This window comes from Epargyreus clarus, unplaced genomic scaffold, assembly GCF_041222505.1.
Source record: "Epargyreus clarus isolate Ecla_fem2 unplaced genomic scaffold, WU_Ecla_fem_2.2 ptg000004l, whole genome shotgun sequence".
Taxonomy (NCBI): domain Eukaryota; kingdom Metazoa; phylum Arthropoda; class Insecta; order Lepidoptera; family Hesperiidae; genus Epargyreus; species Epargyreus clarus.
In genome coordinates, this window is record NW_027332212.1 from 9,855,259 (window position 1) to 9,868,511 (window position 13,253).

The following is a 13,253-nucleotide window of genomic DNA, read 5'->3' on the forward strand; positions in this document are numbered from 1 at the left end:
TGAGTAGGATCTCTATAGACGACAGGTAGTTTATGTTGAAGTTTGAATTCCAACAGGATCTGTTTGGTCTGGATATTTGTGAATAATCGCGTAGCACAAAGCAACTATCGTATATATGTATAATCCGCGCCCAACTGCTTGTCCGCTCTGAAGTTGTTGCGAGCAGGTAGGTAGGTAGACATACAATTCAAGGTTTTTGACGGCGGTAGAACTATTTGTGGTTCGACTCCGGCGGCACCACCGCCACACCCATTTCTACCTTATAACAGCAGTGTTAGGCGTTGCTGAGTTCCGGTTTGAAGGGTGTGGTAAGGGAGACAGACTTTTCCGAGGCGTTCCAGCTTAGTCCTCAGGGGTAGCGGCGCATCTGTGGCTGACCTCAGGTAGGAATATCTAATCCTATCTGGGGTTGATTACGGGTGTCCATGGGCGGCAGTAGCCACTTACCATCAGGTGGACTGCATGCTCGTCTGCTACTCTTATATTATAAAAAAAAAATTGCTATGGCGACGCGACTCATTTCTATATTCAGAGCGGACTAGCAGTTTGGCGCGGACTATAAGTGGACGACGGTCGGACAGAGGGACGGACGGAAATAAAAGTAATATTACGTTTCGTTTTTAATTAAAGTCACCAAATCCAAAACAGTTGACTGACAGTAATGATATCATATTGTATTTGTTAACCTTCTAAGGCCGTATTGACAAGTTACTTGTTTATAAAAGGTTCGATAGGTTGTCAGATTTTATGAGACTTATTTCATAGGCGGTATCACTTGTTTTATACGAAGCTATGTATCGGCGTCACTTCTATGAACCAAGCTGCTTATTATGTAAGATCCCATTACTTAATCTATTATGAAAATTTATTCTATTGATGATTATGTTATGCATTTATTCTTAGCGAAAAGCCCTACGAGAGTTCGATTGAATAATAAATCAGGACTGTATGGATTATGATACTGATTATGCCTATATGAGTTCTGTTCATAAAATGATGGAACTATTTAAACCACTTATTTGTGTGTTAAGTAAAAATAAATAAATACATGTAGCCTTACTATAGGAGTTTTCTTACTGTGGATGTCATAGACACGTCTAAACAAACTATACGTAGATTTTTTTTCGTGGAGTGTAGTAGGTAAGTCAAGCATATAAAATCATATAAAATAGCATATAAAATCTTTTTTCGTAGCCAGGACGAAAGATATTATTTTGAAAAAATACACATCTATATTATTATGCAATAGAACCGTGATAATTATAAGGACTGAAATCTGGAAAATAATGATAAAGTATAGGAGATGACAGTTGCTCCATTAAATAACTGATGGAATAGCAACTCCGATTGCAGAGGAAAATCCGTAACGAGCAATAAATTACCACATAAATACAATATGCATACCTGAATTCCATATGTCATTACTGTGTAGTAATTATAAACCGCAAATTAACACGCCAAGCAATAAATTAATTGTCACATAACTTTTTAGTTGCAAGCTGCCGACCTAGAATAATTATTTATCAATCTCTTAGCATCGAAGGCCGAATACCGAGATACCGAGCAATAAAACGTAATGACACAACCTAACCCAGATATCATCTCATCGCCTGCATTGATTTGCATCAGATGTATACCAGCGATACATTCCAAAACAGCTGCAGAATGGCAATACTATTCACGGTGGCCTAGCATAAACTTTGTTTGTGAAAAACATTATGAATAATTCATTTGTATAGAAGCTTTAGCCGGCTAGCTTTATCTACTTTATACGTGAGGCCATAAATGTACACGTCTGAATTTAAAGTTATAGTCAATGCTATTTAACATGAGAATGGTCATTACTCATTTTACTACACGCATACTAAATCCATAGCTACATAGTTTTTGGTGGTAGTAGTGAAGTAACGAGTATGCAATCCATGAGATGGTAAATGGTCATTGCCACCCATAGACATTTGTTACCAACTCAAAGGCATCCTCATATGTTATGTAAATTGATGTAATAATAAGTATTTTTAAGTTTACAGGATTTTGACCGAACTTGCTATTTAATTCTTCCATATGTGTATTATGTAAAACTTAAATTATTAGTATAATGAACTTAAAATAAGACCATTCTCTGATCCTTCAAACGAAAAAACACTAAAAAAGGCTACTTGGAATCAAATTAACTAATTTTCTCGGAACTTTTTTAAGATAACGGACTTGAAGGTAGAGAAAGGAAAATAAATTATAATAAATTTCACGCGTTTATTATAACACGAAGGTGTAAAATGTGACATATTATTATTTTGTTCCAGATAAACCAAATAACGTCGTGGATCGACGGCAGCTTCGTGTACAGCACAAGCGAGGCGTGGGTGAATGCAATGAGGTCATTTCAGGTGCCCCCTCGCAGCCACGCCTGCCTCTTTATGTACATCCCTATAACTATACATATTAATATGTGTTACACCTATACATTCAACCACACACGCTTGTTTTTAAGCATATTTTAGACTATTGAATTATCCATATTTTGGTTAAACTAAGGTCTAAACAGTACTTACCAAATTTTGAGTGATTTGATAAAGAAATACAATAACGCATTTATTTCATCATACTTTTATTATTTGCGTTTGATACAAGAGACTTAAAAATACGAAAATCCCGTTTTAAAATACAAGAACAAACAAATAACTTCTGTATTTAGATTTTGCTCTCACGCGCATCATGAAAATAAGTTGTCACTTCTTATCTAAGCAACATAAACTTACTGTAAGTGTTTAATAAAATGTAACTACGAGCGTAGCTATCGGAGCGAGTATCGGTGTGACTCCGCTATCAAGATGCGTGACTTCGGATAATTGAGCACATAAAACACACCTTAACTGCACGCCGCAAATTAAGGGCGGCTCGCACACCAAAGGCTATCGGCAACAATTATCTAAGTAGTACTTATAGTTATTTATAGGTTTTATTAAGATTGATTATATCGATAAACTTTTAAAATTTTGTGCTCTCAGTATGTCATTTCTCTCAGTATTGTATTCAAAGGATCATTTGTCATCAAGAAATAGTTTTGAAGACTTGGAAATGCGCCACCACTTCTGTAATTAATTGATGACCCACTGGGCACGGGTATCCACAACTGCAAGATTTCTTAAGGAAAGGATACACGAACATGTGTTTCATTGCTGATTAATGGAAAAATACGCTAATATACGAGTACTTACTGTCAGTAAAAAACTGACTTTTTGACAGTTTGATTTTCCATTGCATACAAATTTCGCGCACGATTTTACATGTTCAACGATTTCTGGTTGATAAATGTAGGTTTGAATAGAAGTACATAGACACACCTAGATATAAAAGCATAGGCATCATGGCCGTAATGGCATTTGGTGTCAGCCTAGACCACTTTTGCACTTCCCGTGTGCGAGGTTAATGAAGAATTAAACCTAGAAATTGCCTTCAATTTACAGCGGTATATGAGTGCCTATATGCCAGTTGATAAATATTAATTATTTTAATATATTACATATTATTCTTAACAGTAAAAGTAGTCAATTCTACAATATAGTAGTCACTCATAACTTTATGACTTTTTGAATTTTCCTTGAAAAGTATACAATGGCTATCATTTCAATCTTATCTACATTTCTACTGAATTTTAGTACTAGTTGAACAATTAAATCGATATATAATAATCGTATTTATTATAATATTAATAATAATTACAGAATGGAAGCCTAGCCAGCGAGGGTGGTATGCCCCTGCGTAACACAAAGAGAGTGCCGCTGTTCAACAATCCAGTCCCACATTACATGCGCATGCTCAGCCCCGAGAGACTTTTTTGTAAGTTTGATTGATTTGATATAAAAAAATTGATTTATAAAAAAATACATTACTTTTTTTTATAATATAAGAGTAGCAGACGAGCATGCAGTCCACCTGATGGTAAGTGGCTACTGCCGCCCATGGACATCTGTAATCAACCCCAGATAGGATTTATTCCTACCTGAGGTCGGCCACAGATGCGCCGCTACCCCTGAGGACTAAGCTGGATAGCCTCGGAAAAGTCTGTCTCCCTTACCACACCCTTCAAACTGGAACACAGCAGCGCTTAACACTGCTGTTATTAGGTAGAAATAGGTGTGGCGGTGGTGCCGCCGGAGTCGAACCACAAAGGGTTCTACCATCTTACTTATACATTTTCATTTAACCTTTTTATCTCGTTATACCATACAATTTACACTAAAGAAAGGAACTTTTATTCCTTACATTATTATCTTACATATTTTGATATACAGGGTGAATTTTTCAAACGGGCCTTCAGGGCCAAGTCCGAAACTATAAGGATTAGCGAAAAATGCTGAAAGGAGTTACGAGGCCGATTTTGATAAAAACTAAAACTGCATCATTACTTTTTTTAAAAACCTTTTTCTCTAGCCGGGAATCGAACGAGCTCATTTTGAAAAAAAATACACCCTCTATATTATTCCACTATCTGATAGTGTTGCTTATAAGGATTAAAATCTGGGAAGTAGTTCACCTGTCAATCTATTTTGTTGGTTCAAAATACATAATGAAATTATATTACAATTTAGTATTAAATTAAAAATAAAACTTAGTCTACCTTTCTGTTTGTATTTTTTATTTAGTGCTCGGCGATCCACGTACAAATCAAAATCCAGCGATGGTAACCTTCGGAATCTTGCTCCTGCGTTGGCACAACGTGGTCGCCGCGCGGGTGCACCGCCAGCATCCCGACTGGAGCGATGAACAGCTGTTCCAGAGAGCCAGGAGAATCGTCATTGCTAGCTTACAGGTTAACACTTTACCTTTTACTTCTAACCTACCAGTCCCTTCATGCAGTTAATAATTCTGTTCCTTTTTGTCCAACTATTTAGGTCTAAACGCCCGCTAAAACACAGCTACAAACCATTGACTTCAACGGTTATCGAATAGGTGATTTAAACTGCTGTAGATGACTCCATGAAAAACATTGAAACTGCAGTTACTATGACGCTGATATACTGTTATTTTAAAACACTTTATACAAGTTTTAAATATATATATATACAGGGTGAATTTTTAAAACGGGCCTTCAGGGCCAAATCCGAAACTATAAGGATTAGCGAAAAATGCTGAAAGGAGTTACGAGGCCGATTTTGATAAAAACTAAAACTGCATCATTACTTTTTTAAAATAACTTTTTCCCTAGCCGGGAATCGAACGAGTTCATTTTGAAAAAAAATGCACTTTCTATATTATTCCACTATCTGATAGTGTTGCTTATAAGGATCAAAATCTGGAAAGTAATGATAAATGACAAACTAAAGGAAAAGCCTCAATTTTAAGAAAATACATATTTTTTTCATATTAATTTGGCAGTTAAGTTTCCGCCATTCATAAATTTAAACATTTCGTGTATGTATTAACTTTTTTTTTGGCTCAATGTTTCTAATCATTCGAAATGGACGTTTTGTTTCCCAATAATTTATATTTTTATGCCCGACTTAGTTAAGGTTATTTTTAGGACCAATAAAATAGATTTACTTGCTATGGGCGGAGTTTCGTTTAATACAGATGTAAAGTTGACAATTTGCGAGAATTACTTTTTAGAGTCAAATCCGAGTGATTACTAAAAAAGAGATATAGAAAATCATATTTAACGTAAAAACGAAGTTGAAAAACAACAAACAATAAGAATTTACTATTTAATCAGTTATCTATTTTCATTAAAAAATAAATCCCAAAACGGCGGTTACTTATTTGCCAAACTATTACTTTCTCATACTAAGCCGTATGTCATAGTCATAACATCGAATAATTAGTTGTTTAACCAACAAATTCTTCAATGGTATGACTTATGTCTGTTTCTAAAGAATTATACATAAATCATATGTTATGTATAATCCTTAAGGATTAGTATGCCAATGTATGGAAAAATACGTATTTTCTTCAAAATTTTGCTTTTCCTTTAATTTGTCACATAACATTACTTCCCAGAATTTGATCCTTATAAGCGACACTATCAGATAGTGGAATAATATAGAGGTGTCATTTTTTTTCAAAATGAACTCGTTCGATTCCCGGCTAAGGAAAAAAATATTTTAAAAAACTAATGATGCAGTTTTAGTTTTTATCAAAATCGGCCTCGTAACTCCTTTCAGCATTTTTCGCTAATCCTTATAGTTTCGGATTTGGCCCTGAAGGCCCGTTTTAAAAATTCACCCTGTATATATATATATATATATATATATATATATATATATATATTTTATTATATAGGAATAGTATGCACTCCACCTGATGGTACGAGTAAGTGGCTACTGCCATCTATGGACATTTGTAATCAACCTCAATTATAATAAATGTTTATTTATATTACCATAATCTTGACCTATATAAACAAATGAATTATGTCACCAAAAATATATTTGTATTCCAGAACATAATCCTCAACGAGTACGTACCAGCGTTCCTGGGCGCGCCGCTGCCCGCGTACAGCGGGTACCGCGCGGCCGTGGCGCCGGGCGTGACGCACGCGTTCGCGGTGGCGGCGTTCCGCTTCGGGCACACGCTGGTGCCGCCCGCGCTGCTGCTGCGCGACCGCAGCTGCCGCTACAGCCGCGCGCCCGGCGGACACGACGCGATACGGCTGTGCCAGACCTGGTGGGATGGGAATGTGAGATGTTTTTTTCTTAATTTGTTATCAGTACTCTTGGTCTTCTTTTGTAAACTCTGATTTTTACATTTTCTTCGCCAATTCTAACTGAGTTAGTGAACTTGATGTTCTGATAGTACTTTTTAACCGACTTCAAAAAAGGAGGAGGTTTCTCAATTCGACTGTTTATATGTGTTTTTTGGTCTTCTTGAATAAACTCCGACTTTTACAATTTCATTGTCAATTCTAATTTAGCAAAAAATAATTATTTTATACTATGTCTAATACTTTTGTAAGGCGATGCTTTCATCAAATTGTTATAAAATTGGAATATTTTCCTATTTACTCATTTTTTTTTTATTTTATTCCCGAATTTAAAATTTCTTCCATAACGTAAGAGATAAATACATAAAACAGTAATGAATACATAATACATTTATATTTTTGTGTAAACGTGTAAGATTAAACGTAGAACATATAAACCAGATTAATAGTGTTCAAATTTTACGACAACGGAATATTTTCACCCAAAAAAATTAAATAAAATCACAAAATAGCGTTGCTAATAGAGAACCTTGTAAATAATGGATATAATCTTACTTCGAAAAATATTCAATTACAGGACGTAATATCCCAAGTGCCGATAGAAGAAGTATTAATGGGCATGGCATCGCAATTATCAGAGCGCGAAGATGCATTACTGTGCTCCGACGTTCGCGACAATTTGTTCGGGCCCATGGAATTCTCCCGCAGAGATCTCGGCGCCTTGAATATCATGAGAGGACGGGACAATGGACTACCCGACTATAATACTGCTAGGTTGGATTAATTTCATAAAAGTTATGCTTATAAAGGAATTTGCTGCTGGAATATCTTCAAAAATGTATCCTGAAATTTTCATTTCTCTCAATAACAAGGTTATCCATATAACATACAGAATTATAACTGACATTTTTTTATTCCTATGTACAGAACGTTTACGAATAAAAATGGACTTAATGCTAGGTTATTTTTTTTTTCAGGGAATATTTTGGTTTACCGAAAATAAAAACTTTCAACGAAATAAATCCTCCTCTTTTTGAAAATAACCCAGATCTCCTACAAAAATTGATTCAAGCTTATGAAGGAAAACTCGATAACATAGATGTGTATATTGGTAAGTGAAAAAAAACATTACTAATATAAATTTTAATACAGACAAATTTAAATTGTTTGATTCAATTACAGGAGGTATGCTTGAATCTACTGGTCATCCTGGAGAACTTTTTAGAGCCATTATCATTGACCAATTTACTAGGATCCGTGATGCTGACAGATTCTGGTTTGAGAATGAAGGAAATGGGTGAGTTTCATCCGATGAAAAGTTGTATCACGATATATAATTTATCAAATTAAGTAGTTTGACTAGTGTAGAAAGTGCACTAGACACATAATGAGTACAGTTACAGTTATCTAAACAAAACCTGTACTGAACGCTGTTATTTATAGTATCTGTTAAAACTTTCAAAATCTTAAACATTGCAGCATCTTCACATCAGCAGAAATTGAAGAGCTGCGTCGGATCACAATGTGGGACATCATAGTAAACAGTACGGCTGTAGGACCGAGCGACATACAGCGAGACGTGTTCCACTGGAGGGAGGGGGACCCTTGCCCTCAGCCCTACCAGCTCAATGCTTCGAAGCTACCACCTTGCAAATACTTAAAAGGATATGATTATTTCGAGGTAAGACCTTAGTAGATGAGATGCCAACAGATTTTAATTTGATTCTTATTTGTTTTCTGAATTCGAGAAACTCTTATGACAGAAACGATATTTTGTCTTATAAATGTCATAATCATCTACATTAGTTTCATAAAAAATAATAATTAAATATATTTTGGAATATATGAAATCCAGGATAAATATAACATTTTTGATTTATCAGGGTAACGAGTTCGCCTATATCTACATATGCGTGATTCTGGCATTCGTACCGATACTATGCGCTGGCGCAGGGTACGGAGTCATCAAATTGCAAAACAGTCGCCGAAGAAAACTGAAAATACAACAGGAGCACCTGAAAAACGCACAGTACAAAGGTACGAGCAGCAACCCAGGCATTAAATAAAAAAGTATATGGATAAAATTACCATTTTCCAAAAACAATTTAATTTTACTTTCCCAGTCTTTCTTAAAATAGGAAGATAATAGAACTGGCTAAGAACTTTTGCTACACTATATTTTCCAACATTACATCTCTGATATATTTTTTAAAGATTAATTAACATTCATCTAACATATTAATATTCATAGGATCAGTGGATAAGATGGTGTGTCGAGAATGGGTGCATGCTTCCCACAAGAGGCTTGTGAAGCTGCGAATGGGACCGGAACCAGCTCTGCATGTCACTGATCGGAAAGGAGACAAACTGCGAACTTTGCCTTTGGAACATACAGAACAGTTGACTGTTTTAGAAAGTCAGGTAAGTCAAAAATATATCTGCTAAGATACAAGTAATAACAGTCTATAGTTAAGATGAAGAAGATATTTTTACTGGAAGAACCTAAAAGGCAACATTTAATATAAGCATAAAATAACCATGCCATAAGTATGTTGCGTACAATATTAGTGTGTAAAAAATACTAGAACTGTTTTTAACATTATTTCAAAAAAATTCCAAAAGGAAACTCGAAGCAACAAACGACCTCTGGTACTGATCCGCACACCTCGGGAACACGACCTCGTACTAGAAATGGATTCTGCTGCATCACGAAGGAAATTCCTCGTCAAACTTGATACGTTCCTTGCGCAGCATAAGAAGGCTATGAACCTCACACAAGTACGTTTTATTTTTATTTAGAGTTAAGACATCAAAATTGGAGTATTTTAGCTAAGATCACCATTTCAGATCACCTTCTTTAAACTACTTCTTGTTTACAAATAAATGAATCTTGTTTACATTTAAGAAAGGACATAGTTCCCTTCAACTTTATCTAAATTGGTGTTGCAGTATATACTGAGAGTAATATTAACTATATCGTATTATAGGGTCACCGAGACCAAATATTGGCTTCAGCAGAAACTAGAGAACGTCGACAGCGAAAACTAGAACATTTCTTTAGAGAAGCCTATGCGATCACATTTGGACTTGCGCCGGGAGAAAAACGAAGGAGATCTGAAGATGCTGATCCAGAGGTAAGTTAGATCCATTCATATACAAATTTTTATCATTAATCATTAGTTACTTCATTATATTAGCTGTTAAGATCACACTAGCAATGTCAGATAGATTACATTATCATTAACTTACAACCATCAATATATAACTTCTTTTAAGCCCATAGACGTAGTACTTGGTTTATTTTCTTTATTTCTTGTAGTATAATTTCCTTAGATGCTCTTTATTTTTTACAGTCTATAGTGATGAGAACCTCATTATCAAAGAGTGAATTTGCCAGCGCACTTGGTATGAAAGCAGACGCCGTATTTGTGAAGAAAATGTTTAACATCGTAGATAAAGACGGTGATGGAAGGATATCATTTCAGGTAATTGAAACAAGTATAGTAAAGGAAATCTAATTTAAGACTAATAAAACAAGAACAATTTGTTGAACAACATTATATGATTAACTAGGTATCGCTTGTGTGCGCTCGCTGCTAAAGCAGCTCGCGGAACGGTTGTCTTCTTTAGTTTTGCGTGCAAAATTTTTTTAAATTTTTCCCCTATATTGAAGTTTTATTAATTCTGATTGGGGCTGTTTGGAAAAGATATGAGTTAAAATTTGCAAAATACCAAGAATTTGAGTCGTGATTTTTTTGTCTATAAGCCATACATTTTAAAGACATAATAAGGAGACAAAAGCTTGAAATATTACATACAAAAATAACTATTTATAAAAATTGTTATTTCTTGTATGACAACACTAAAATATTTTTTATCAAAATGTGCAGAATATTAGTACCTACAAACGCCTCATACATTCTAATGATATCAATAGAAGGCAACAGCTTGAAATATTGCATACGAAAATACATATATATGAAAATTATTATTTTTTATATGGCAACACTTAAATATTTTGTTACCAAAATGTGAAGTCTATTAGTACCTACAATCGCGTGATACATTATAACGTAGTCAAAAATTTACAACAGCTTGAAATGTGCCATACAAAAATGCACATGTATGAAAATTATTATTTTTTGTATGGCAACACTGAAATATTTTTCCACCAATATGTACAGTCTATACGTACCATTAAACGCCTCATACAGAAAACTGACGTTAAGTGATGCTGGGCATGATGGTGGTGGTCTTTAAAAGGAGACAACAGCCCGAAACACCACATACAAAAATACAAATGTATGAAAATTATTATTTTTTGTATGGCATCACTAAGATATTTTTTAATCAAAATGTGCACAATATTAGTACCAACAAACGCCTCATACATTCTAATGTTACCAATACAAGACAACAGCTTGAAATATTACGTACAAAAATATATATGTATGAAAATTAATATTTTTTGTATGGCAACACTAAAATATTTTTTTACCAAAATGTGCAGTCTATTAGTACATACAAACACGTCATACATTATAACGTTGTCAAAAATTTACAACAGCTTGAAATGTGACATACAAAAATGCACATATATGAAATTTTTTATTTTTTGTATGGCAACACTGAAATATTTTTTTACACATTGGTACAGTCTATAAGTGCCATTAAGCGTCTCGTACAAAAAAATGACGTCAAATGGTGGCAACAGCCTGAAATCTTCGATAATCCTGTAGAAAATGCATTTGTATGAAAACATTTTTTTTGTATATGGCAACATTGGATTTTCGATTTTTTACATAGGGTCCATTTGAAATAAAAAATATCTCCCATACATAACTTATATGCTCTGTCTACGGTTTCCGCCCAAGTACTCAAAAAGTGAAAATCATGAAAAAAAATTCTGTATCCCAGTGTTGCCCGTTGATTAAGATGAAAATGATCAAATGTCATTACGGCACCCATAAAAAATAGTCCTGTGAAAAAATTTAACTAAAAATATCTCTCCTTCTACTTTTTACATTTTTGAATGAAAAGTTCCAAAAAATGTATGAAAGATGAAAAAAAAAACTTCACCTGGCAACACTTCGAGCCGAGCTCCATGACTGCCCGATACAAAGCGACTCGCTCAAATGTTGCCAACCTCAAAATATTTCACTTCGAAAAATGCATTTTTTCATACATTTTACAAAATGGCTGACACAAGATGCGCCATCTGATTTAAAAAAAATAATATTGCCATATGATAATATTGAGGATACAATCCGGCCAATAAAACAAAAATATCGAAAAAATATTAATATAACCACCGCGCTACGACCCCACAAACACACCTCGAAAAATGAAAGATTTCAAACTCAAATATCTCGGCGGCCATCTTGTTTTTCCAATTTTTTCTAATTTTATCGTAACAGTCGTCCCACAATTAGCCGAAAATGTCACCAATCTCAGGTAGGCGCGCAGAATAAAAAAAAATTGAAAATCGCAGGGGGGCCGCCATCTTGAATTTTGTATGTTTCCCATTTTTCCTATAACCACCATAATATACCGAAAAAATATCTCATACATTATTACTACCCCCCCACCAATAGTTTAGGCTGGGCTACTCGAAATGTCAAAAAAGTGAAAAAAAAAATCTAGCTCCCAGTGTTGCCAGTTAATTTGGATGAAAATGGTCAAATGTCATTACGACCCCCCTGACAAATACCCATGTAAAATATTTTCATTAAAAATGTTTCTCCTTCTACTTTTTACATTTTTGAATGGAAAGTTCCAAAAAAAGTATGAACAAAGAAAAAAAAACCTAAACCTGGCAACACTTCAAGTCACGCTCCACAACCGCCCCATACAAGGCGATTCGCTGAAATGTTGCCAACCTCAAAATATTTCACTTCAAAAAATGCGTTTTTTCATACATTTTACAAATTGCCTGACGAAGGATCCGCCATCTGGTTAAAAAAATAAATAAATCCGATTTGGTAAAATTGAGCATATATCCGAGAAAAAAAACGAAAAAAATCAAAAAAATATTAAAAAAAACACATCAGTGCCACCCCGCGAACACACCTCGAAAAATGAAAAATTTCAAACTCAAGTATCTCGGCGGCCATCTTGTTTTTTTTAACTTTTTCTAATTTCATCGTATCAGTCGCCCTCAAGTTAGCCGGAAACGATACCGATCTTGGATAGGTGCAAAATAAAAAAAAAAGTTGCCCAATCCAGCTCGGCCGCCATCTTGAATTTTGAAAGTTTCAGATTTTTCCCATAGACACGGAGGCAAATAAAAAATTCCACTCATACATCAAACCCACCCCCCACCACTCCTTCAGGTCGAGGAAGTCGATTTTTCGTAAAACCGGATAAAAAAATCCTGCGGCCAGTGTTGCCAGTCGACATCGACGAAAATGGTCAAATGTCATTACGACAGCCAAAAAAAATATTCCTGTGAAAAATGTTCATCAAAAATATTTCTCCTTCTACTTTTCATATTTTTGAATGAAAAGTTTGAAAAATTGTAAGAGTGGGGAGAAAAAAACTCAAACCTGGCAAC

General features: G+C 34.7%; 1 protein-coding gene across 4 annotated transcripts in view; it reads left to right on the top strand.

The window, feature by feature from the left end:
- The window catches only part of Duox (dual oxidase), a 56,495-nt gene that overhangs the window by 36,195 nt on the left and 7,047 nt on the right, over nucleotides 1-13,253 (top strand). For 2 of the 4 annotated variants that reach the window (XR_012103982.1, XM_073093189.1), the window contains exons 6-18: nucleotides 2,304-2,387; nucleotides 3,726-3,840; nucleotides 4,647-4,813; nucleotides 6,440-6,676; nucleotides 7,278-7,474; nucleotides 7,678-7,811; nucleotides 7,883-7,997; nucleotides 8,180-8,381; nucleotides 8,584-8,737; nucleotides 8,952-9,121; nucleotides 9,323-9,478; nucleotides 9,688-9,834; nucleotides 10,054-10,185. Coding sequence is in view for 1 of the 4 variants with exons in the window: in XM_073093189.1 (XP_072949290.1) it covers nucleotides 2,304-2,387; nucleotides 3,726-3,840; nucleotides 4,647-4,813; nucleotides 6,440-6,676; nucleotides 7,278-7,474; nucleotides 7,678-7,811; nucleotides 7,883-7,997; nucleotides 8,180-8,381; nucleotides 8,584-8,737; nucleotides 8,952-9,121; nucleotides 9,323-9,478; nucleotides 9,688-9,834; nucleotides 10,054-10,185 (2,010 nt within the window). In the remaining 3 variants the exon portion in view is untranslated. Of the gene's footprint in view, nucleotides 1-2,303; nucleotides 2,420-3,725; nucleotides 3,841-4,646; nucleotides 4,814-6,439; nucleotides 6,677-7,277; nucleotides 7,475-7,677; nucleotides 7,812-7,882; nucleotides 7,998-8,179; nucleotides 8,382-8,583; nucleotides 8,738-8,951; nucleotides 9,122-9,322; nucleotides 9,479-9,687; nucleotides 9,835-10,053; nucleotides 10,186-13,253 lie in introns of those variants that run through there. The other 2 variants (XR_012103983.1, XR_012103984.1) reach the window with 2 other exon arrangements.